The following is a 24,989-nucleotide window of genomic DNA, read 5'->3' as shown; positions in this document are numbered from 1 at the left end:
AGATTCAATGCACAACACAACATCTAGAGTAGACAGTTACGGCCGGACTACACCAAAAAATGCGTGCATACGCGCGTACTGTCCGCGAAGACGCTCGCCTATGCGTAAACGCTCCAGGCTACACCAAGGAGAGAGTATATGTGACGGCCGGACTACACCAAGCCGTTTCGTGCGCGTCAGTGCGTATGCGTGCGTATGCGGGGCGCGCGCGCGTATGCGCGTTTTGGATAGATCCAATGTATATCAATTCAGCCGGCTACACCAGGCGTACGGATAAGGCGAACCACGGATACGCATTCCCTAAAAATAGGATCGGTTCTATTTTTTAAGCACGCGTATGCGTTTTGTACACAGACTATCTGGTCTTCCTCACCTATACTCCCTCCTTGGTGTAGCCTGGAGCGTTTACGCATACGCGAGCGTCTTCACGGACAGTACGCGCGTATGCACACATTTTTTGGTGTAGTCCGGCCGTGAGGAAGACCAGATAGTCTGTGTACAAAACGCATACGCCTGCTTAAAAAATAGAACCGATCCTATTTTTAGGGAATGCGTTTCCGTGGTTCGCGCTATCCGTACGCCTGGTGTAGCCGGCTGAATTGATATATATTGGATCTATCCAAAACGCGCATACGCGCGCGCGCCCCGCATACGCACGCATACGCACTGACGCGCGCGAAACGGCTTGGTGTAGTCCGGCCGTTAGCCTATTCCTATATGATACACTTAACCATAATAGGCTATGTGGTTCCTGTGTAAATAAGCCGTAGAGCTTTCTAGTATCTCCTTTTAGTTGACCTTGTACCAGTGCTGTCATGAAACTGTACTTTTTTTCTATTGCAAACTTCTAACGGCCGGACTACACCAAGCCGTTTCGCGCGCGTCAGTGCGTGTGCGTGCGTATGCGGGGCGCGTATGCGCGTTTTGGATAGATCCAATACATATTAATTCAGCCGGCTACACCAGGCGTACGGATAGCGCGAACCACGGATACGCATTCCCTAAAAATAGGATTGGTTCTATTTTTTAAGCACGCCTATGCGTTTTGTACACAGACTATCTGGTCTTCCTCACATATACCCCCTCCTTGGTGTAGCCTGGAGCGTTTACGCATACGCGAGCGTCTTCACGGACAGTACACGCGTATGAGCGCATTTTTTGGTGTAGTCCCGCCGTAATACATTTTCACAAAAAATAGAAAAAAAAAACATAGGTCACGAAGCTTTTATTTGACTCAACTCCTCGGTTATTATAGCCTAAGTCTAACCATAATAGGCCATAATTGCCAATGCATGTTCCTCGTTATCTAATGGCGAAAGTAAATCCCGTCTTTAGTAGCCTATCTGTCTCTGAGACAAATTAAGGCTATTCAGGTTCACATCTCCAATATGAGATTAATGAGAATGTAAAGCAGCTCTTGGTGCTCGGTAATATTGCTGCATGACTGACTGCCGTTCATACGGGCTATGCAGTGCGTGCATCCCCCTATAGTAAAGCTTTCGGAAGCCCTGCCTTCTGTGGTGTGGAGGGATCCTCGGCAGCTTATAATAAACGTTATGCATGCAGTAGACAGATTTTTTTCTTTTTTTTTTCCTCGAACGAGGAAAACACAGTGTCTGTGTATAGCGTCACATGGGGCAACAATCGCTTCCTGAAATAATCTTCGTTGTTGGCTCTTTTCGTCGCTAATACATCACGTTTATTATTACCCCCCGCTGCCTCCTGGCTGGATGTATATGTTTTTTCCTCTCTCTTATATTTCTAGACAAGGGGATGATAAGCAAAGTGAAAAACGCGATGACCACTCTGGTGGGGGGGATGATGCCCCACCACGGCCAACACCACCACTCAGGTAACGGTCAGCAGAACTGCGGGCATGCTGCTGACGGAGGTCTTCCCCCGCGGTTCCCTTACGGCCGGCCGGATTTCTTGGACCTCACCCCGGAGCTCCTCCAGTACTCCACCGAGCACGCATCGCGGCCGGTTCTCACGCTGAAGAGAGACAGCCGGCTGCCCCGGCGCACGGGATATGCAGAGTGAGTGAGCGGCTGCTGCTGCTGGATCACATTTTACGCAGCCAGTTGCCAAAAAATGTTTTTTTATATGCACGCCATGAACGGTTCGGTGGCCTGTGGCGTTGGAGGTGTTATGAATGGTGTTTTACTGCAGCCCTGGCCCCTCTGGTGCAGTGGCGTCAGTTCAGCAAAAGCTAAGGTATGGCCACATCATGGGGGACCCAAAAAATAAGAAATGTAGTTCTTAAAATAAATTCACCAGTCATGTTGCCGGGTCCACATCATGTTGCCATACCTTAGCTACAGCCATGATGAATTTATTTTAAAAAGTACATTTTATTTTTTTTACCCTGTAGCCAATGGCAACTGCCATACCTCGCTATACCCAAATTGACGCCTCTGCTCTGGTGGTCCATGACGTTAGAAGGAGTTCTCCTTAACGCTATGTGAGCTTTGAGCCTTGTGCTTAAACACGCGGTAGCCCAGGCTGCTCAGCCTCTCGTCTGTAGTGAAAAATAAAAAATACGCTTTCGCTACTCACCAAAATAAAGACTCTTCTAAGATGTTGAAAGCCTACTTTCCTTAGTGGGGACACTCGGAGCTCCCCACCTCACGCCTAAAATACACTTTTTCGGCTGGAAAAGAACACATTTCACCGGCGGTTTGAGCTGCTCCACACCGCCCTCTACAGGTCTTGTCAATAGAAAAGTCCATTGACAAGATTTTGCCTTCCTGTGAAATATTTTATCTTTGGCTAAAAAAGTGTATTTTAGACGTGAGGTGGGGGCGCTCAGATTGTTCCCATTAAAGTAGGGTTTGTGCTCCATAAAGCCGTCTTTGTTTAAACTGTATTTTAAACCTTTACTACAGACGAGTCACGACTCGAGAGGGTGTGCACTGTGCAGCCTTTCCTGCGGCACAAGGGCTCATCAGTGACATAGCGTTAAGGAGAACTCCTTCTAACGCTATGGACCAAAGCAGCAGCGGCCCCATGCTTAATTTTGAAGACGGACGGCGTCGCGTGCTTAAAATAGCCGACCTGCAAGCCCACGGCGCGTCGCATTTGCAATGCGTTTATGAGTTTGTAAATCAGCGATTTTAGGCGCGCGACACTGTCGCACAACGAAGTACAAATAAATCCAGGCTTCTCTTGTGCACTGCAGTAGCCAGAGTGATGGCGAATTACCACCCTTCTGCTGTACAAATTGCCTTCCGTAAATTGGAATATAGTGAATATTGTATATTACATAATTATTACACAACGCCCTCCTGATCCACACAGGCACTGGAGTCAATGGCATGTTGTCTAAGGCTTCATGATTATTCTTGTCTCATTTCAATTGAGGAAACGGTGAATCCTCCTTATCAGACAATCCAATGAAAGTGAAAGCAGGAAATGCAAATGCTCTGTAGGCAATACTGGTTCTCTTTTTTATTATTATGCTGTGATAATCCTTGATTATACATTAAAGCTACTTTTTGTTAAATTGCTTAATAATGATTAATGACAGTAAAATTCCCATACATCTTCCCAAATCCTTGCAGTGACACAAATACAGTAGCATTGTTATCCACACCCACTCAAACAAATGCAGTGGGATGAGAAGTACCCATATCTGTGTGTGTGTGTGTGTGTGTGTGTGTGTGTGTGTGTGTGTGTGTGTGTGTGTGTGTGTGTGTGTGTGTGTGTGTGTGTGTGTGTGTGTGTGTGTGTGCGCGGTCGGGTGGCGGATGAGGTACCTGTACACTCATGCATGCACATGGGTCAGTCTTAATTACTCACAGCAACTTTGTTGTATCACCTTTTGGCTGTATTCCACAAACCTATACATGCATACCTGTACTTGAGTTAAACTGCAGAAGCACACCTTTTGGAATAGGCTACTGCAGTTGCTGTCATACTTTATTATACCCCTGCCAGGGACGTGCAGAGAATGTTAGAGGCGCAGGGGCTGACATTTCTAAAAGGGCCTTTTGGTGAAAACATCGGAAATAGTAGACCTGGCTATTTTCGGTGCTTGATACCACACTAAGGATAATCAAAATCAAGTGAATACTGGAGATGTAACGGTATGGATTGCTACACAGAGAGGGCGATTCTTTCAACATGAGATGCTGCATTCAAGTTCAAGAGAGTTTAGACAAGGCAATTCACTAGTTTGCAAATCCCGCCCCATTCTGCCCTGTTACTAGGCTGGGACATTTTCCCTGGGCAGATTGTTTTTATAGTGGCAGTGAATGGGATTTTAAATTTTTTCATAGCCTCATTACAGCTATATAAAGTACCAAAGGAAAAACATCTAGGTGATATTAATAAAAAGGGAAGACAAAGGTACAGTAGTTACATTGCAAAACAGGGGGTTTCCCCGAAAATATATGTTTTAATTTGTTTAATCCCAGTGGGACAGAATCACCCATTGCAGATTCTTTTATAGTGGCAGTGAATGGGATTTTTATTTTTTTCATAGCCTCATTACAGCTATATAAAGTACCCAAAAAAACACATCTACGTGATATTAATAAAAAGGGAAGAAAAAGGTACTGTAATTACATAGCAAAACAGTAGTTTTCCGAAAATATATGTTTTAATTAGTTTGTTTTAATTAGTTTGTTTTAATTAGTTTAATCCTCTGGATCAGAGAGAGAATAGAAATAGAAATAGAAAGCGCATTGCATCTTGGGTAGGAAGAGGAGAACTATAATCTGTTCTCCTCACATAATAGGCTGGCTTTTCGTAATTCTGCCCATTTAAAATATATGTACCCAATCGTAACTAGTTAGACCATTGATAAGGTCCATGTGAACTAGTTTGTTGAAGCTTATTCATTATGATGAGCGTGATCGCTATCACCTACCGCGGCCGTACCAGGCGAATGCCGTGTCGCGCAGAGCGGACAGTTGTTGAAAGACACATTCAACATTCTCCACTGCACAAACTCCACCCCCGATAGCAAAAAGTGAATGTTTTTTCTGGTTGGCCAGTCAGGGAGTCTCAGGGACCAATCAGAAGGCTGACAAACGGTGAATTCTCTTGAATGCCGCCTTCACGAATTAGCCCTATTCACGGCCCGCCCACCTACTTCCGTTTCTCCGTTTTCCCCGGGTGCTGACTTCAATTTAGAAGGGGAAACTATACTGGACTTAAAGCCAACAAATCGTTATTTCTAACGGTAAAGTAAATTATAATGCTTTGTGCCGTTTACTATCTTGTGTTCTTGATCATGCTAGCCGTATTTTATACTTTACTATTCGGAAATTGCATTAAATTTGCGATTTCTGGGCTAACTCTATAGGCTTATAGTAGGGACTTCAAAACGGGACTTCAGCACCCGGGGGATGCTGAGTGGGCGGGTCGTGAATAGGGCTAATTGCATGGAAAGAGGGCATTTGCGTTTCTTTCACCATAGTAAAAAGGCACTCATGGTCTGGAGAGGGCACTTTTTACAGATGGATAAAAGGGCAGGGGCTCAAGCCCCCTTTGATGTCTATGTATGCACATGCCTGACCCCTGCAATTAGTTTTGCTGATACAAGCAATGCAGCACCTTTATTGGCTGCTAGGGCAATTCAGGAGAGGAGAGAGGGGGGGGGGGAGCACACTTCTTGACATTCCCTTTCTGTCAGAAAGAGTTAAGAGGCGGTTGAATACCTCCAGTTGCCTAGTCAGTGTGTGGATTCTAACACTGCATGCAGTCCCTCTGGACACTGTGGAAGGAACAAAAAAGAGGCTGAGTCATGCTCAAGGGAACAGGATCGAGGGTTTGTGATGACGAGCACAAGACCTCTTCTCAACGAGACAGAGTGAGGGTGCAAGGAAATTGCTGCCTGGGCTGGTAGGCTACTCTTAGCCTGATTTCAGACTCAAGCTGGAGCTTGAGTCTGAAGTTGTCCCTATTCTATTTGATTTAAAAGGGGAGGGGATTTAAAATGTGAAATTCCCAATCACAAGAGATCTGGTGGGAGGGGTTGTGTTTGACTTAAACATTCCCCCTCCCCCTGTATGACAGGAATCAAGTTGTTGTCTTTGATGTTTCATTGATTAGAGAGAAGCACTAACGAGCTATTTACACTTGTATGGCTCAATCAATGACTGCAGTTCAGAACCCCTTTGAAGTTCAAAGGGAGCAATTAATAGCTCTGGTGAGCCACCCCTCCCTCCACTGTTTCTGTTGATTTTCAAAAGTTAGACCCACCCCTCCTACGTCTTGCATTGTTTCATTGGTCGGTGCGCCAAGACACAGATAGAAAGAGACGCGTCATATGACAAAACCAGACCAAGAGAAGCAGTCCACTCAGAGAGTGGGCGGGTCTATTGGCTGGAGCCAGGCAAGGCTACTCTGGCTGTTCTGTTCAACTGCACAGTGCACACTGTCTCGGTGAAATACAGTGTGCGTTCAGCAGCATTTAAGCACTGTCTATGTAGGCATAAAAACATAAACAGAAACACTGTACAATGTGTGTAGTGTAGATAGCTTTCACCTACACATTTTGCCCCCTTTACACCTGTGATGTGACAATAACGTTTATTCTGATTCCGAATATATATTATTGGTTATATACATATTACCTAGATCAATTTGGAGCTACCCAAGTACACATGCAGATGATGCAGTAAAATGTATCCATTTGTTACTTGGTACAAATGTAACTAAATGGATCCTTAAACACAATACATACTTCTTCTGACGTCAAAACATTTCTTCAGAAAGGGAGGTAATATAACTACAAATTAACGTTATTCCAAACTTCGGATTGGCGGTTTCAGCACTTTTTCTCTGAACTTGTGCACCTCCATCTCCGTCTTGGCCGTTTCAATCCAATCGATGACCAATCGATATTGTATTGTAAAAAAAGACACCGAAATTAGCTGGTACATTAGGTACCTTTCATGGTGTGTGTGTGTGTGTGTGTTTTGGGGCTTTTATTGGATAGGACAGTAGACTGACAGGAACATGCAGCAAAGGTCCAGATTGGGAATCGAACTGGCGACACCGCCAGGCATCCATGCCTATGTAACAATGCCTAAGTGGTATGCGCCTGGACCAGTAGGCCAGCAGGCGCCCCGCAGAGGCTCCTTTTAAAGACATAGGCTCTCCCAAGCTATTTATATAGCCCGTTACATGGGAAGTATGTCCCGATTCAAATTGGATAATGTAATTAAAAATATCCCTGACCTCTTGGGTCCCAACTCCCAGGTGGCTCAGCCAGTTAGTGCACAGATCATAATGCTCCTTGTGAGCGCCAGGACCTGAGTTTCAGTCCAACCCCTGTCTTGTCTCACGTGTCTCTCCTCTCTCAGCCCGTGCTTTCCCGTCTCTCTACACTCCATCTAAATTAAAGCATAAAACAAATGTTGTTTCACATGGAACTGTGCGTATACGATCGTCTGGTACATTTCTATAGTCAAGATAGTCAAATGATGCCTTTATCCAACTTCATTCAGAAAGACTGCAGTGCCTGCATTGCATTGTGGTCGAAAACAGACATTTTCATTGTCTAATTCCATTAGGTAGTGATGTTGTCAGGTCTCTCCACGTGATTTGCATCATTCCATTGCAGCAATTCTGCTTTTGTGAAACCAAATCACTGTGAAACCTATGTTGCGTTGTGTTCTAGTGCCTCACACAGCTCATCTAACAACATGTCGTGACTTGCATATCATGGCATCATTTCTCATTAACGCTTCTCTTTCTTGTAATTTTTTATCCTGGTACTGTTCAGCAAAGGAACAAAATATGAAATATCATATGAAAATAATCTGAAAAATCTGCTTCCTGTAAGATAATTTAGAACAAGACACAGACAAGACAAATTCTTTCATGTTTGCCATGTTACAGATTACAAAGGCTTTGTGAATTAGGCCTACAGCAGTTGTCCATCTGTCAGCGCTTACCTGACCTTGCATCATTCAACCTCTGATTCACTTTAGTTTGATGAGCACAAATGCTCTTTTCAGCAACATCCTGCTATGCTTCACTCTCACACGTTCACATTCACATCCAATACAATCATAGTCTATTCAGTTGAGCAGTTTGGGATTACATTTGAAGGACATTTCCCTGCTGGTCTGTGAGGAATAAACCATATCGATACGATCACAAAATCAAAACGGTATCAACAGATACAGCTGCACTGTAAAGAATTGGTGGGGAAAAAAACATTATCGATACAGCAGTAAAGTATCTGCAGGGTGAAGTGTAAAATGAAGAATACATTAATGTCATACACACTGTACATTCTAATAACCAGAACGCAGTATCCATGCATTGCATTCAGTATCAGTAAGTATTGTCCTCAGAATGGAGTTATTCATATGGACCGGCACAAAGCACAGACCAAGTCTATTATTTTGCCAGGAAAGGATGGATCTGCCCTAACCCCTGCTGCTCAATCGCCCAAATATCGTTCTCTCCTCCGCCACCTCCTCTACATCGTCCGCTCTAGCACCAACTGTGTCCCTTTTGCGGTAGTCCTTTTCACCTCGGGCGTCTATCCGGTGGAACGGTACACGGTCTCTGCGTGGTATTCCGAAACGTAAACTCGTTAAAACGGTTAAACCTAACCATATTCCTATAACCTTAATCTCAGTAAAACGGTGCCAAAACCTAACCCTATTCATAATCTTAACTTCAGAAAAACTATGTCTAAACTTATTTCTCATGTTATCCTCAGTAAAACAAATACAAGTATACAAAAACCGCCCCACCGAGTAGTCGGCGTGAGGTCGTCAGACATAAATTTGGGCGGACGGACTTGTTACCAGTCCAGCAGCTCCTTGGTCTTGACTGTGTTGAGCCGAAGGTGTTTACGAGTATGACAAGATACAAGGGAAGATACATGCAGATCTTTTTTTTTCTTTTGTATTTGTCATATGACAATTCAAGAATTGAACATGTATCGGTACTCTTTAGTGTCACCATGAGGTGGATTTGAAGAACAAATCTGTGAGACAAAGATCTCATTGGACCAGCGGTTAGTGAGATTAGCACCGGACTGACACATATACCGGTAGTACACTGACACACACACACACACACACACACACACACACACACACACACACACACACACACACACACACACACACACACACACACACACACACACACACACACACACACACAAACAGGGGCAAAAACATAATCTCTGACCCCGACCTTCTTGGACAGGCAGAGATAATTACAATTTTGCTGAATAATAATTATTTTGTATATTTTGGGGAAAGAATATGTAAGAAAATAGATACAGGAAGTTTCATCATGTCTGTCCACAAAAATCGAGAATTAACTGGAACAGTAAACTTCCTCTTTAAAAGGGTTCTTGCGTGCCGTACTGTAGGAGAGATCTAACACAGAAGAACTCTTTGTTACTATGACGAATGTCACAAGTTGCAGTAACATATGACTGAAACAAAGCCATCTGACACGGTCTGGTCACATTATTGGAAGACTTGAACTGCTGGAATCACATCCTCCTCCAACGTCACGCATGTTGTGTTCAATTATAGCCCTTTCATGACACGTGAGCATTTTCAAAAAACTATGTCCCACAAAAGCTGTGTTTATTTTACTATTATAATTGAGTTGTGTTGAAGAGTTTAAGGTGGAAAAAACTAACAACATCTACACCGTTTATTAATTATATTGTAGGTTTTCTTTTTGAAGCGCCAGTCTATGTTGAGTTTGCCTTGTGTAAGAGCCATGTATTTGATTTATGTTTAAGTGTATTCCAATAGTCACTGTTCTGTGTATAGTTAAGTCAGAGGCTGACCACAGGTTATTTTATTTCATGATACATTCAATAGATACATTGAGTATGGTTCTTTTTACCGTTTCAGGCATTTTAGAGTTTCCTTAGCCTGACACGCAATTGTCAATTCAGCCTGAATTGACATTTCGTTTCACTTCATTATAACAAAAATCAAACCTCGGTTTGAAGTGAAGCGGTGAATCTTAGTAGCAGAGGAAGCAAAAACAGCATATGGATATTTTAGGGGTTTTCTAGGTAGCATCTCCTTTAAGTGTTCTACCTATCTGTGTATTTGGCCATCCTTTGTTTTAATACTGTTTCTTTCTTTATCCCTGACCAGTCTTTGTGACCTACTATATTTTCCCGACATCTTTCTGGTGGTGTTGTACATCTGTTTCATGTTTCCGTGTCTTGTTGCTTCCTCTGATTTAGTCACAGTGGCTTCTGTCTACTACAGAATGGTGGCATATTGCTAGGTTGTCAATGTATGTCCTCTTGTCTGCCTTAATGCTCCTCTTTATCGTTCATTATAGTATAATAACTGTTTTTAATTATGTTCACTAGTTTAGTGGGCACTCCATGGTGTCTCAATAACTTCCAAGTAGTCTCTCTATGTCTATTTCTCAGCTGGTGTACAGTTTTCCTGATCTTTATCCCTGATCAGTCTTTGTGGCCTACTACATTTACCCGACATCCTTCTGGTGGTGTCGTACAACTGATAGATAAACCCTGAAGGCCAAATTATCATGTGAAGCTTGACCAATCCTCAAAGTATCCATTCATCTGACCGGGAGGGACACTGCACACATATTCTGGACGTACAGGACAGATAAAGCCTATTCATTCTGAACTGAAATGACCATATATGGACACGGGACACACATTTTGCTTTTTGAAAAAGCCTATTCATTCTGGACTGATATTTTGCACGTACGGGACAGAAAAAACCTGTTCATTCTGGCCTGGAGTGACCATATATGGACATGAGGTAACATACATTGTGTTTTTGAAAAACCCTGTACCATATATGGTGACTGACATCACCATATATGGTAATTAAACGGACATTCTGTTTTTGAAAAAGCCTGTTCATTCTGGACTGAAATGACCATATATGGGCGTGATACACACAAAGCCATTCATTGGAAGCGGTTTTCACCGCTTCAAAAATTTAAAGGGGTGTGGCTAGCGATTCAGGGTCTGGAACTAGGCTAGAGTTTCCTAGCTCTCCCCCAAAAAGAAAGAAAAGTACTACAATAGCGCCCTGACTTTAAAGTGAGCCCTTTCAAAATACTGCGTGACACAGATCAAAAAGATTCAAGTTGGTTTGAGAAAATGTTTTTAAAAAAGCACTGTGGACAACTGAGCCAAAACACAGCGCTGACATAACAAACTGCTGTAATCATATTCCAATGTTTCTGAAAAGTTGTATCTCCTTCCACATCCCTTGGCAAGATGTTTAGACGACAATCAGGCAACTTTAAATTCTTCTCTGCCATTAGTTCCTAATGGAAGGAGAGCGCATTACAGGACACAACATTGGCAGAGCCATGCATCCCTTTGAATTGATTACTAAGATTATTAAAACCCAGATTTGGACAGCAGATGTATTTACCTCCTTCATTTTAGAGTGCACTGATATCAGAACCTGGACCATTTCCCTTAATGGTTGTAATTATGTGAGCAGAGGCCAGAGGAGCTGTTGTGATGAAGTAATGGCTGTATTTTTTTACATTAGAATACCCTCAGTAGTGTCTGCTTGGTTCTCTGTGGGTTTCTCTTCTTACACAATTCAGGTTCAGGCTCATTCCATTTAGTCATTCAGGGGCAAGACTACAGTAAGTCAAGGCACAGGACGAGTTCTTAGAAGACACTATTTGTGTCCCAGGCATTGTTCCCCATTCTGCAAAAGAAAGTGGTACACTCCTCTTACCACTGCATGTCTCCAGCACATGTCTTTTGTTCTCTCTCTCTCTCTCTCTCTCTCTCTCTCTCTCTCTCTCTCTCTCTCTCTCTCTCTCTCTGTCTTCCTATATCTTTCCTCTCTCCCAGCTTTGAAATTAAAATGAACAATCCGCCATTTGTCTGTAATTGAAACTGAAGATGTTATGTTATATGCCAGCATGGGGTACACATTGTTGCACAACTGTGCTTTCAAGTTAGTTTGATAGGTGGCAGTTTGATTTATATACATTACGTATATGTTTTGCGACATACACTAAGCCACTAGGAAGTCCCCAGCTAAATGATTCAGTTAGGAACCAAATGAACCATACTGGGTCTATAACTTTGAGTTTACAGATGGAAGCTAATGGACTCTTACAGGTCCATTTGTACTTTCTCAGAGTTAAATTAACAGATTATTGTACAGTGTATATTGGGGGTCCCAGAGATTTAAAGCGTATAGATGGGGGTCCATGAACTAATGCATATCAAAGGTGTCTAAAGCATCACTGCTTTAGACCACTGTTCCGCACTGGTGCCTTCAGTGAATAGCACTGTACTAAAGCACATACAGTTGATGCTGTTAAAACATGAAGCCATACATTACGGTAAAGCCATTACCCTCCACTGGAAGCAGCTCATAATGAAAACACTTAATCCCTTCAGCAACTTTCCTCTGGGACATGATAGCATCCTCCTTGAACTCTATGTGTGCATCTTGCTCTATGTCTGACTATATGTCTGTCTGTCTTTCCCAAAGGAAAATAATCAGGATAAAAATGAGAATTGAGCATGAAATATGTATCATTGGTGCCCAAGTAAGAGGAGCTGTTATTTGCCTATAAACAAATCAATTACTAGGATTGTAGCCAATAACCTGCCCCTTCGAAATGGTGTATGGCCTTCCACTCCCCTCTACCTCTCTCCCCTTCCAATGTTGTAATATAGCTTTTCATTAACCATTTAGTTATTTGGGGTTTCATTTACTCAAGTATAACCGACACTTTCGTTTATGAAAAGGTCAGAAATGACAGGAAAATGCATACATTTCTGTCAAATCAGATAACTCAGAAGCCTTTATTGTGTGCATAATCGCAATGCAGATGGTTCATGCATACTTGCATGTGTAAAAACCCTGCTCATGGGTCCATTGTGTTGTGCACCTCTCTGACTGTAATTGTGTTTGCAAACATCACCCATCATGATCTTCATCGGTTCCTCCTGTTCTCTCTCCCTCCATCAGGGTGATCAATGCAGGGAAGAGCATGCTGAATGAGGACCAGGCCGCCTGTGAGAAGCTATTTGTGAAGAAGCCAAGTGGCAAACATCGCAACTCCACCTTGGTGGAAGACAGTGGGGTAAGAGATGGACAGGACCCAGTAGTGAAGGTCAATTTAAAGTCTTTACCTTGAATCAGCTGGTTAGTTTTGGGCTCATCTTTTTTTCAAATGCAGTAGCCTCCCTCTACAATCACTGCATAAAGTGCCTAACCCTAACCCTTTTTGAGCAGCACTCGGTCACCATTTTCCAGTGACTGAAATGCAACTCTTTGATCATAAGCCTTCTTGTTCCCCTGGTGCCTTTTATCTGCAGCTGCAGATGAAAGTTTGTAGGCTTCTTTAAGGTCCTCTTTTAGCTTAGCAACATAGCAGTGTACTGGACTTTTATCCTCAATGCCATACGGAGAGGTCCCCGAAGCACAGGTCAGCAGGCAGTCTGGCCTCTCTGCCAAACATCAGCCTGTATGGTATACAGGCGTCGGGTCTTCAAAGACTCCCTGATTAGACAGACCACAGGTGACAAGAAGAACCCTTTCAGGTCTCCTCTTACTGAACTTACTGTCTTGAAGAAGCTGTGTGACCGGAAATGACTTTGTATGGTAACTCCTTGCCAAAATACACCATACAGCAACCAGTCCCACACTTGTAACCTAATCGATTGCTTTCTCAACAGCCTTTTAAAGACTCTTTCAAGAAAACAACAGGTGTTACATTCCTGTAAGCAACGATACGGCAACGGCAGATGACAACGGTAACCGGAAATGATCCGCGCTCGATAGATAAACCTGCCGTCGCCGCAGCCGTCTCTACTACGGCAGAAGGTCCCTTCCCACATAGCGCCTACTCCGTCTACTGCGTTCAGTGAAAGGGGTGGGAACCCGTCGCCGCCGAGGCTTTGCTTAACCATTTTGAACGCTACAGCGATTACGTCATAGCAGCCGTAGTCCGCCTGGCGTTGCCGTCCTGAAAATCATCTAGCTTAAAGTCGCTATTGTCTCTCACTCCTTCTCTCCATGCAAGACTCCTCTCTCTCTCTTAATTACTCATGCCCTGCATCTGTGTCTAATCTCTCTCTCCCTCTCTCACTCTCTCTCTCACTCTCTCTCTCACACACACACACACACACACACACACACACACACACACACACACACACACACACACACAGGTCTTTCAGGTAAGTATATAAAACATTTACAGACAAATAAAAGGTATACTGTATACTAGGTACAGTAGGTATCGCTTACTGCCCTGATACTTAGCAAGAAAGATGATCTCCAAAGATACAGTATGTCAGGTCACACAGGAAGATATCCCCCAAACCTTTATTTAGTCTTCATGATCATATCTCCTATCTAGTCCAGGCCAGGGGTCTTCAACGTTTTCAGGCCAAGGACCCCTTAGTTAAGAGAGAGATAAAGCAGGGACAGACACAACCTTTTCATATAGATTCCATATAGTTTCATTGTTTGACAGCACAATCATCAGTGTGTTTTGTCAATACTTAATAAACTTGACCTTTCACTCTGTACTTAGTTCTGCTCTTTTTCCTCTCTACACCACACCTCTTTGCCGTAAAATAGCCATTCTACAACAAGCGTGAAGCGTTGTGAGCTTGTAGATCTGCTATTTTCGGTGAAAGTTCTCAGAATATGGACGCAAGGGTTCATGTGGTTAATTTAAAAAATGAGAAGATATGGAGGACCCCCTGTAGTAACTCTGAGGACCCCCTAGGGGGTTGAAGACCCTTGATCTAGTCAGTATCTCAAAATATGGCTTCAGCTTCACCCCTTGTCACAAGGTAGATCATGACGAGACCCTCTAGTCTAGTCAGAAAGAACAAAGGCAGCAGGCTAGGCTATCTCCGTCTCCCTCTCCCAGTGAGGAGAGATATTATCGCAACGATGGCCAAACTACAATAAGGACCATTGTCCAATCCGGTATGCTGTCTGCTGCAAATTATTGTCATTGTCAAAGGTGTCCTTGCTGTTGCTCACACATTTTCTCAACGGCTCTCCAACCACTGCAGATTTTATTTGATTTCCCTCGATTTAATTTGATTAGGATTCAAACAGCTTCTCATGATTTGTAAGATTTTATTGAAGGGAAAGCCCCAGCATCTTGAGATGCAGCATCTAATTTTCATGACAACATGAGACAAAAGATCCGAGGATTGCAACAAAAAGCGTTACTTAAACACGTATTTCCCTGGTATGAAACAAACAAAAAAGCGGTATATTGTATTAACATACAGTAGGCCTCTATCATACATATTGCAATAATGTGTGTAGGTGTTTTGTCTTATCCTGTCACCTATTACTATAGAGCAGATGACTCCATACATTATGCTCGTGGTTTCAAGTACTACAGTACATACACATATTTGGTCAAAGAACCTTTGCCTCTGACTTTCTGAGATAGAGTTTTTTAATCTTCCTAAACAAATGTACACAGTTGAATGGTCACGCACGTGGTCACACACACACACACACACACACACACACACACACACACACACACACACACACACACACACACACACACACACACACACGCGCGCGCACAGTACAAAACACAGACATGCCCCTGTTTTCCCCTAAATGAATTACATCATCTCACGTTGCTCCTCCCCCTCTCTAGTACAGAGGGGTAAACAGATGTCTCATGCCTATTGCCTAGTCATCTGTTAGCTAGTTTGTGGGACCAGCGTGGCTTGTAAATAGCCCTGCAGTGCAAACACATTGTTGGCAAGGGGGATGTTGTGGCTCATTGCACCATGGCAGAGAAGTACCACAAGAAAACAAAACTGTTCCCATTGCTTGTGTGGAGCTTGTTAGTAGGCGGCACAGGGGGTTCACATAGCTTTAATTTAAAGTAACATAATCCTCTTTCCTTGTCATGCTGTTATTGTACTGAGTATCATTCTATCCTTACTGTATATGTCACTTCAAACAAAAAAAGCTTTTGCTGAACTGAACTGAATGCCTTTTTTTTTACACTCCTATGCAAACTTAATCTAGCTTTAGTGCCCTAGAGGTGTAGTAAGACCCAGAGTGGAGGATACGTGGCGCTTACTTGGCATTAAAACGTATCATAATGTCACCAACTATCCAGCTGCCTGAGCTTGTAAGCCCTCATAAATCTGTGCCTCCTCCTGACTCACAACCATAATCTCTTTGGTTTCGGTCCATCCTCACAGCAGTTTGGCATGGTGGCCTGGCAGTAGAGAATAGGGATGGGACAATAAGCGATATTATCCTTTATTGTGATAAAAAACACTCACAATAATCGTATCGTGGAGATTTAATTTATCGTGATATCGTCCTCCGCCATGCACTGGGATCAATTTAGGCAGGAACATTCACGTCAAGAAGATTTAACCATTTATTGCATAATTGGAATACACGTCAAGCAGATTTAACCATTTATTGCATAATTGGAATACACGTCAAGCAGATTTAACCATTTATTGCATAAATGGAATACAGTTAATGTTGGCGTTTGAAGGGCTCCGCGTTTGGAGATGTTCCCTGAATTTTGTGCAAGCTTTTCTGAGCATGCTAAGCAAAACCAGGGAACGCAAAGCAATACCCCCCATAGGGATATAATATTAGAATAATAGCAATACATTGATATGTAACTTAGTCAAAATCACATTATTTGAGCTTAACATTGACATGTAAAATCACAGTATTGAGCTTAACATTGACATGAAACTTAGTCAAAATCACAGTATTTGAGCTTAACAACATTGACATGTAACTTAATCAGACAATCACAAGTATTTGAGCTTAGCCAGACTGAACGTGCTAAGGTGGAGGCTGGGGTGGAGGAGGCAGCAAGCAGCGAATGATTCCGAAGCTTCGGAAAACCAAGGATAGGTAGAGAAAGCAAGTTGTATTTAAAGGAGCCTTCCCTACTGATTAAGAGCTTTGACTGGAGTATGGCAGTCATGTGACATAATGACCTGCAGATATGTTAATGAGGTTTGAGAACAGAGCTGACTGACATCTGACTACAGCTGGGCAGCGGCTTGACTCCCATGTCCTGCATAAACTAACGCTGAAGCTTCGTTTCACCTTTTATTTGCAGAGCTGCATATCCGGTACCACTTAAACCCTCTATAATTGGTCAAATGTAATAATGTACGTACTTGATACAGTCTTTTTTTCACTCTCTATCAAATGTCTTTGCCAAAAAAATAGCCGATCTACAAGCTCACAACGCGTCGCGTTGCGACACGTTGGGAGCTAGTAGATCAGCTATTTTTTGGCAAATGTTCCGCCCCAGGATAATGGATTTTGTTTATCGCGATAATATTGTAAATCGCGATATCTTTTCTCACAATAATCGTGATATGACATTTTCATATCGTCCCATCCCTAGTAGAGAAACGGAGGTATACAGTACTGTATCCTGAAGGATTACTGCAACAGTTTTTATTTTTATTTTAATAGGAAAAAAGATGATCAATCCCCTTCACATTTGTATTTATACAGAACATCATTGACCGGGATCCCTCAGGGCTCTATGCCTGGTCCACTCCTTTTCCCCCTCTACACCAAATCTCGATGTACAAGCTCACAACAAATCACATTCTGTTGCAAGGCGTTGCAAGCTTATGGATGTGGTATTTTAAACAAATGTTCACCTATATTTAGATGTGGGAAACCTAAACCTACCGTAGACACTACTAGACAGACCATCAGCGGCTTTTGAACCTTATCTTTATGAAGGGAAAGTGAACTGAACACTGATTCCCACTGACAGCAGAGCTCACTGGCATGGTTGACCAGTCTAAGGTGGCGTTCAGATGACGCCTTTTACACGAGAAATCCGCAAAATGAAATGTCAGATAAGCCTTCCGTTCAGACGACAACGGTATTGTCAGGGGTTGGAAACGCAAGATAGTAAATCCGATTTTTTGCGTTTCCATCTAAAGGGCGAGTTACAGGTAAACCGCAAAATGTTTGATGTCATGACTGACGCTGCAAAGCCGACAGCAGTGGAGCCTGTACGCGATAATGTGAGAAGCTAACGGCTGCAGCCTGCGGGAAGTCTGCAGATGCGGGTCTGAAGGCCCCATACTACTTGACTTTACTGCCCCCTAGTGATTCGGTGACTCTGTGCAGACATTGTAGTCACTTGGACAGGGCGTTTATCGTGGGCTTATAAATATAACGATTGCATTCACCACGGCTTCGCGGGCACTCGCGCCTGCGGCGCTCGGGCGCGAAGAGCAGGACCAAGGTCCGCTGGCCTTCGCGCCGCTTGCAGTGTCGTGGACAATCGAGCGGCTCCGCCTGGAGCTAAGGCTGCCACTGGGAGCAGTAGAGAGGTTGACCTGGGTCTGCAGACCTGTTTGCAGACCCAGGTCTCGCAGACGCCTTCCTGCAGACCTGTTTGCAGACCCAGGTCTCGCAGACGCCTTCCCGCAGGCTGCAGCCGTTACTACTTGGAGAATGTAAACAAATGCTGTGACAGGAAGTAGAGCCGGACATGATGTCACACACTGCCAGATAGTGTGTCACTGTCTGCCACCTAGCGACATGCGGTGCACACTACATCGTTTCAGTCCCTGGTGTGTCTTCCTATCAACACTGGGGAAAAAACGGGGACCTCGCCGCTCTCTCTACAGACCGTCGTCTAAACGTGGCCTATCAGCAGTTGTCACCACTACCAGGTTTAACTGACTTGCAGATGAGGAGTTGTCATTCATAAATTCCAGGGATTATTAGAACCAGCAGCCCTCAAGTCACGAGCCTACAGTACTTCTCCAACCATATGTCAGCCATGTTCAAGTCTTCTGTAGCTGCTCTCGATCAACCCAATAACTGAAATTTAAAGCGTAAAAAGAGTATTTCTCTTTAAAACACTTCTGGGGTCATTTTAACATCCACTCTGGCTTTTGTTGCACAGTACACCCCAGACATAATATTGAACACAAACTGCCTGTGGTAGACATTACAATTATCCCAGAAGTGTTTTATTAATGATACACCTCTTATCGTATCCTCCTAGGATGGCACAGGGATTCCCCTTCACTACTGGGGTGTGTTCGACGGCCACGCTGGGTCCGGTGCCGCCATCATGGCGTCCAAACTTCTTCATAGGATCATAAGAGACCGCTTGGGGGAGATCGCCCACCTGCTGGAGAACCCCTCCTCTCCCCTGCCTATCTGCCTAGCCAAGAACGGCAGTCCGTACCAGGTGGAGACGAAGAAGGGCTCTGTGCAGGAGCCGGAAGACGTGGATGCCGTCAGCGACTCTGCGGTGCGCTTTCACATGGAGAAGGCGGTGAGCCTGGAGAGCCTGGTCATGGGGGTCATCGAGAACGCCTTCAAACAGATGGTGAGTGAGGGCGAGAGACTGACACTGTAAAATCCACAGTGTTAATTTAACTCAGGGCCCTATTTAAACCATCTACAGCATGGTGCAGAGTGCAAATGTGTTGCGGCTGCACCAATGCACCATAGTACATTATTTAAATGACAGCTTCAGCAAGTTGAAGGAGATGCAAACAACTTCCTGCTGCGGAAAACCGGTGCTTAGTGCCAGTGCCCTTATGAGTTACAAATGGCAAAATGTTACTGTCTTCAGACTTTAGAATTAACATTCTACATTTTGCTGTGCACCTATGTTGAAACACGTTTTCACTGTTAAGAAATAGTGCTTCATTTCAGTTCAATTAATTAGGAGTTTGTTTGCATCAGGTCAGAGGACCATAAATCAAGGGAGGAGAAAATTGCATTTATCGGTAGCCGTAACATCCCCAGTTAATCAACCTGTATTCACGTGTTCCCCCAAACCCACCTGTTTTTCTGTCCTTATTCCACTCTGCTGTGTTGTATTTTTGTTTTGAACATGAATATGGATGAAGCTCTTCAGAGCGGGAGAGTGGGTTCTGAGGCCGCTGTGGGTGCGCCATGAAGGCCTTTTGATGTCGTTTGTTCTCCTGTTTACTTTCAGGACGAGCTGATTGAAAAGGAAAAGGCTTCCTACACCATCTCTGGTGGGTGCTGTGCCCTAGCTGCCATCGATATGATGGGGAAGCTCTATGTAGCTAATGCTGGAGATGGCAGGTAAGAGAGCTGGCAAGAAAGGAGATGTCAAACATCTGCCTTCTGCAAACCTATAAAAAACTGATCAGTTAATGTATATTTTGTTATATAATTATAGTGGAGTAAAAAGTACGGTAACACTCTTTCTATGAAGCCCACATTTATAATGCATTATGAGGGCATCCATAATGCATTATAATGCATTCATAATGCTTCATAACTACACTCATAAACACACATAATACTTTATGATGCACTATATCAACAGTCAAAAGTGCCTCAAAATTTGTATTAAATGTACTTAGTTTCCTTCCACCACTGACATACAGTACATAGAGCCATTGATGTGATTGGTCACAGAAGCCAATGTTAAGAGCAGCATCTTACCCCACCTGTAGTTCACTCTGTATACTGCAGCAAAATGTGCTTATATGGTAGTACAATTATTTACAATTAACTCTCACTTTCTATCTCTCATAATCTCTCTCTCTCTCTCTCTCTCTCTTTCTAGGGCCATAATCGTACGAAATGATGAAATTATCCCCATGTCTAATGAGTTCACACCTGAGTCAGAGAGACAGCGGTTGCAGTACCTGGTATTACTTGTCTTTTCGCACAAACAACCTTCATTCATTAATTTCATATCACCTTTGTTACAGCTATTTTACCATTTTAGATTCACAGCATTTCTTCCCTAGTATGTTTTATGACTTGCATAAACAATGAACTGGAAGAGGATAAAGGCCTGTCCGAAACCGAACTTTTCATCGGAAAGGTCTGGTTCAACTACAAAATGACGTCACTCAGAACTTCTTACCCCAAATTAGAGTTTGGAAACTGCACGTCGGAAAGTCGGAACTCTCTGATGAAAAGTTCGGTTTCGGAGAGAGGATTATGGACTGGCCTTAAATCTCAGACAAGCATTTTGTTTTTACCAAAAGAAAATGTGTAGCTACATAGTGCAGCACACTGGATAAGAGGCAGGAAATCCTCTGATTGCCTGTTTTTTTGTAGTTCTGAGTCATTGACTCATAGGGTGGGTGGATGAAGATGATGTTACTGCAGCTAAAACAGTACAAGAAGTATATTTGTTGTTAAACACTAACACTTCATAGCCATGTTTTTCATCTGTAAAGTTTAGGTCAACAAGATAAAACCTGCTACACCACATAAAAGACCATAAATCAAAATGTTCCTCCGGGAAATTATTTCTTTACTAACATTTCCTATAATTGTGAAAATACCCTAAATTATTTTCAAAAGCAATACTTACTCCTTGGTTGTTAAAGGTGGTACTACATTTTTGGATCATGTTAATCATTGACATTGATATGATGTTGCATTTTGATACTAGTAGTATTATAGCCTTTTGGTGCATTCTGCTGCTCAAACTCTTGTGTGTCCCCCTAGGGCTTCCTTAGGCCAGAGCTTCTGGGGAATGAGTTCACACACATCGAGTTCCCTCGCAGGATTCAGCACAGTGAGCTGGGCAAGAAGATGCTCTTCAGAGATCATACTATGACTGGCTGGTAAATCTGCTAAATCATCACAATCATCACATTCTGGGCTTTAGCGGCTGAGTAGATTACCCCAAATCATGTTTTCTGTATCTTAAATGTGAGATCTGTTGGTTGTAGGGCTTACAAGACAATCGTCGAAGATGATCTAAAATTCCCGCTGATATATGGAGAGGGCAAAAAGGTGAGGAACATCAAATGCGTTTGCATCGATAAAAGGTCTATCGAGATATTTTCAACTATTGTCATCCTCCAACAAAGTCAAGTTAAATATGCTATGATCATAACATAACAGCCTTTGGATGTACCGTATAATAATATTCATCATAGGCTGGCTCTTAAAGTACATTATTGTGTGATCATATTGCTGGATATTGAAGGATTTAGTCATTGCTGTGTGACAGGAGCGTTCCCCACGTAATCCCTCATAAGTGGATTTCCATATAATTTAAGTACACAATGGAGCGCTCATTTATATTAGTGTATGTGTGTGTGTGTGTGTGTGTGTGTGTGTGTGTGTGTGTGTGTGTGTGTGTGTGTGTGTGTGTGTGTGTGTGTGTGTGTAGGCACGTGTCATGGCCACAATTGGTGTAACTCGTGGGCTGGGCGATCATGAACTCAAGGTGTACAATTCCAACATCTACATCAAGCCCTTCCTCTCCTGTTGCCCTGAGGTGAGCGCGAGGCCAGCTCATTGAACCACCATAAGTGACACACAGGACAACGTTTAGTGTAGTTGTGATAGAGCTATACGTGCCCGTTGGCCAGAGCGTCTTCTATACGTAAATATATTATGTTCGGAGAAGGTAAGTCGTGCAGGGAGCGAGTTTATGTTCTGTAGGGTGGAAACGGGATAACCACGCCCGAACCCATTTTCTGTCAGCGGGGAATGTTGAACGGGAGGAGTAGGGCGTAGGTGCTACATCTTCCCGGAGGGGGTTCCAGGAGAGCCAGTAGGATACAATAGCTGTGGCAAACAGAAATGTGTGGAGAGGAATTAATTGGAATGACTAAATTGTGAGAAATAAATAAATTGGCTACTCTAACAAAAATAATAAATCACACCCAGTGTGACGTCAGCGGTGCCTTTTATTTCATTAAGCATCCCGCGAAGCTTGGCCAATGAGCCAAGTGTGGGACATACATACATACATACATACATACATACATACAGACAAAGCCAGATGTAGGAGCGGTTAGTACTGCTCAAAAACAAAAAGGAAAAATAAATTGCAAGGGACAGGCATCTTGTGGCCAGGGATATATTTTTTAAGCTGCACAAATCAATGTTATCATTCGGAATCATTGTGCTCAATCTGTTTTATTGATTTGGTTCTGTTTGCAATCATAACATGCCTCCCATTACAGGTTCTGGTTTATAACCTGGCTGAACACAAACATGGCCCTGACGATGTCCTGATCATGGGCACAGATGGATTGTGGGACGTGACGACAGACAAGGACGCAGCGAATGCGGTGTCCAACTTCCTGTCCTGTTGTGACCCATCTGATCCCATGAGGTATAGAGTATGGCGATTAACTCTTTTCTTTTGCTGCAAAAAAGCCATCAAAAATAATCATATAATATCCGGAATGCATTTGGAAAATGACATCCTACAGTGGACTGTACACAATATATCCACTAGGTGGCAACCTTTACAAACCATTAAACCATTAGCATAACTGCAAGCTTTGTAATCAATCAATTTATGGTCCATGGTCCATGTTTTCATTTCATGTACTTTTTGTATGAGTCATAATATTTATGTATTAATATTTGTGTGGTGATTTGAGGCGTGCATGAAGAGCATTGTTTCTGGGGGGTCGCTGGAAACTAATTATTAAAAGTTTGAGCACCACTGATGATAGAACCTAGAAGGATTTAGAAGACATTTAAAGAATTGTGTCAAAAATATTCAAAGACTTGCACAAATTGTCAAGATTTTTTGATAGTTCAAATAATGGTTAAAGTAATAATGCGTGTGTGTGTGTGTGTGTGTGTGTGTGTGTGTGTGTGTGTGTGTGTGTGTGTGTGTGTGTGTGTGTGTGTGTGTGTGTGTGTGTGTGTGTGTGTGTTTCCCCCATGCGTTCGATACAAAGGTACACACTGGCAGCCCAGGATCTACTGATGAGGTCACGAGGAGTGCTGAAAGAGAGGGGCTGGCGACTACCCAATGATAGACTGGGCTCTGGTGATGACATCACCGTGTTTGTGATCCCACTGCAGGCAGAACACGAGTCAGAGACATGACATGTTTTGTCCACCGCCAAATAAAAGACTGGATCTTTACACCCCTGACCCTCATCACCAACCCTATAGGTCCCTTCAAGCTCTCTATCCACAGGATCATGGTGGCAGAAGGGGAAGACAAAAGCATTCTCAACGGGTTGCAGAAACATCAAACACTTGACCAGACCCCATCCTTCCTGGCCCCTTTCTCAAGTTCAGCCTGACCCCAGCTCAATCCTCCCTGCGTGGCTTCATTCTGATTGCCATGTAAAGAAAATATGTTCATTGACATTATATGACAATTCTCCCTCATCCAAACCTGCTTCCCATGACTGTTGCCAATGAGAATTAGTTAAGTCCTTGTAGATGTTTTTTTTGTATTATTATTTTAACCTTCAAAACTGACAAGCTTGTCTCAGCATTGAGTGGAAATACATGTTCCATTCCCAGAAGAAAAATGGCCTGCCCCATTATGTTGTCATTGAATTAATAGCAAAGAATGTGAGGGTTTCTTAATGCCACAGTGGCACTGGAATGTTGACTACAGACAACTGAAGGCTGGAAAGAATGGACCATAAGACCCAATTTTGTGCATATTAAGATTGATTCCTTTTCAAGTGTGGAGGTACATTGAAGCGACACGTGGACCTAGTCAACATCTGACCCAAATAGAATGGGATTTAGTCAGTGGATCTGTACCCCCAATGTTAAACCATTTAGGCCTAGAAGTATTTAATGCTTTAACTGAAATTGTAACTCAAATATTTGCTTCTGGGTGGTCCCTGGAACAACATATTTTGGGATGGGGGTCCGTGGCCAAATACATGTAATTTTGGGGGCCCTTGACATGAAAAAGTTAAGAACCATTGATTTAGAAGAAGGATTTAGAAGACATTTATAGAATCGGGTCAAAGACTTGCTATTTTGTAATAGTTAAATAGTTGGGTTCTGCAGTGGATGAGACAGGTGTGAGACACCTGAGGCACTTTAAGACGTCATACGTGCTCATTGGTAGCTTATCAGTTGTTTGGTAACTGAGATTCATATTTTTATTTTCTATCGACCACTCTCATATAACTCACTTTAAAATCTACTTTATTTTTTACTTTTGAAAAATTCCAGTAGGGGGAAATTGAAACTAGTCTTGCTTTCTCCCCACAGTGACTGTAGAACGTGAATGTGATTTTTGGTTTA

At 43.1% G+C, this 24,989-nt stretch overlaps 1 protein-coding gene across 1 annotated transcript; it reads left to right on the top strand.

The window, feature by feature from the left end:
• The first annotated feature begins 1,695 nt into the window (after positions 1-1,695).
• On the top strand, positions 1,696-24,236 carry ppm1j (protein phosphatase, Mg2+/Mn2+ dependent, 1J). Its single transcript, XM_080727703.1, has 10 exons — positions 1,696-2,036; positions 12,951-13,065; positions 19,009-19,338; positions 19,957-20,069; positions 20,560-20,644; positions 21,459-21,577; positions 21,686-21,749; positions 22,132-22,239; positions 22,934-23,085; positions 23,666-24,236. Exons 1-10 carry the CDS (start codon positions 1,774-1,776, stop codon positions 23,814-23,816), a joined length of 1,500 nt encoding a protein of 499 aa, XP_080583829.1. The 5' UTR covers positions 1,696-1,773; the 3' UTR covers positions 23,817-24,236.
• The last annotated feature ends 753 nt before the right edge of the window (positions 24,237-24,989 follow it).

The sequence above is a fragment of the Nannobrachium achirus genome (genome assembly GCF_963921795.1).
Source record: "Nannobrachium achirus genome assembly, chromosome: 6".
NCBI classification, from domain to species: Eukaryota; Metazoa; Chordata; class Actinopteri; order Myctophiformes; family Myctophidae; genus Nannobrachium; species Nannobrachium achirus.
Note: the sequence above shows the minus strand (reverse complement) of the source record. Positions and strands in the feature narration are given on the sequence as shown.

Bases quoted from the DNA above. Each gene is read 5' to 3' on its own strand.
- ppm1j (XM_080727703.1), top strand. From the start codon at position 1,774: ATGATAAGCAAAGTGAAAAACGCGATGACCACTCTGGTGGGGGGGATG. The intron at 21,750-22,131 runs GTGAGGAACATC...GTGTGTGTGTAG, and splicing joins TATATGGAGAGGGCAAAAAG to GCACGTGTCATGGCCACAAT. The intron at 22,240-22,933 runs GTGAGCGCGAGG...CTCCCATTACAG, and splicing joins TCCTCTCCTGTTGCCCTGAG to GTTCTGGTTTATAACCTGGC.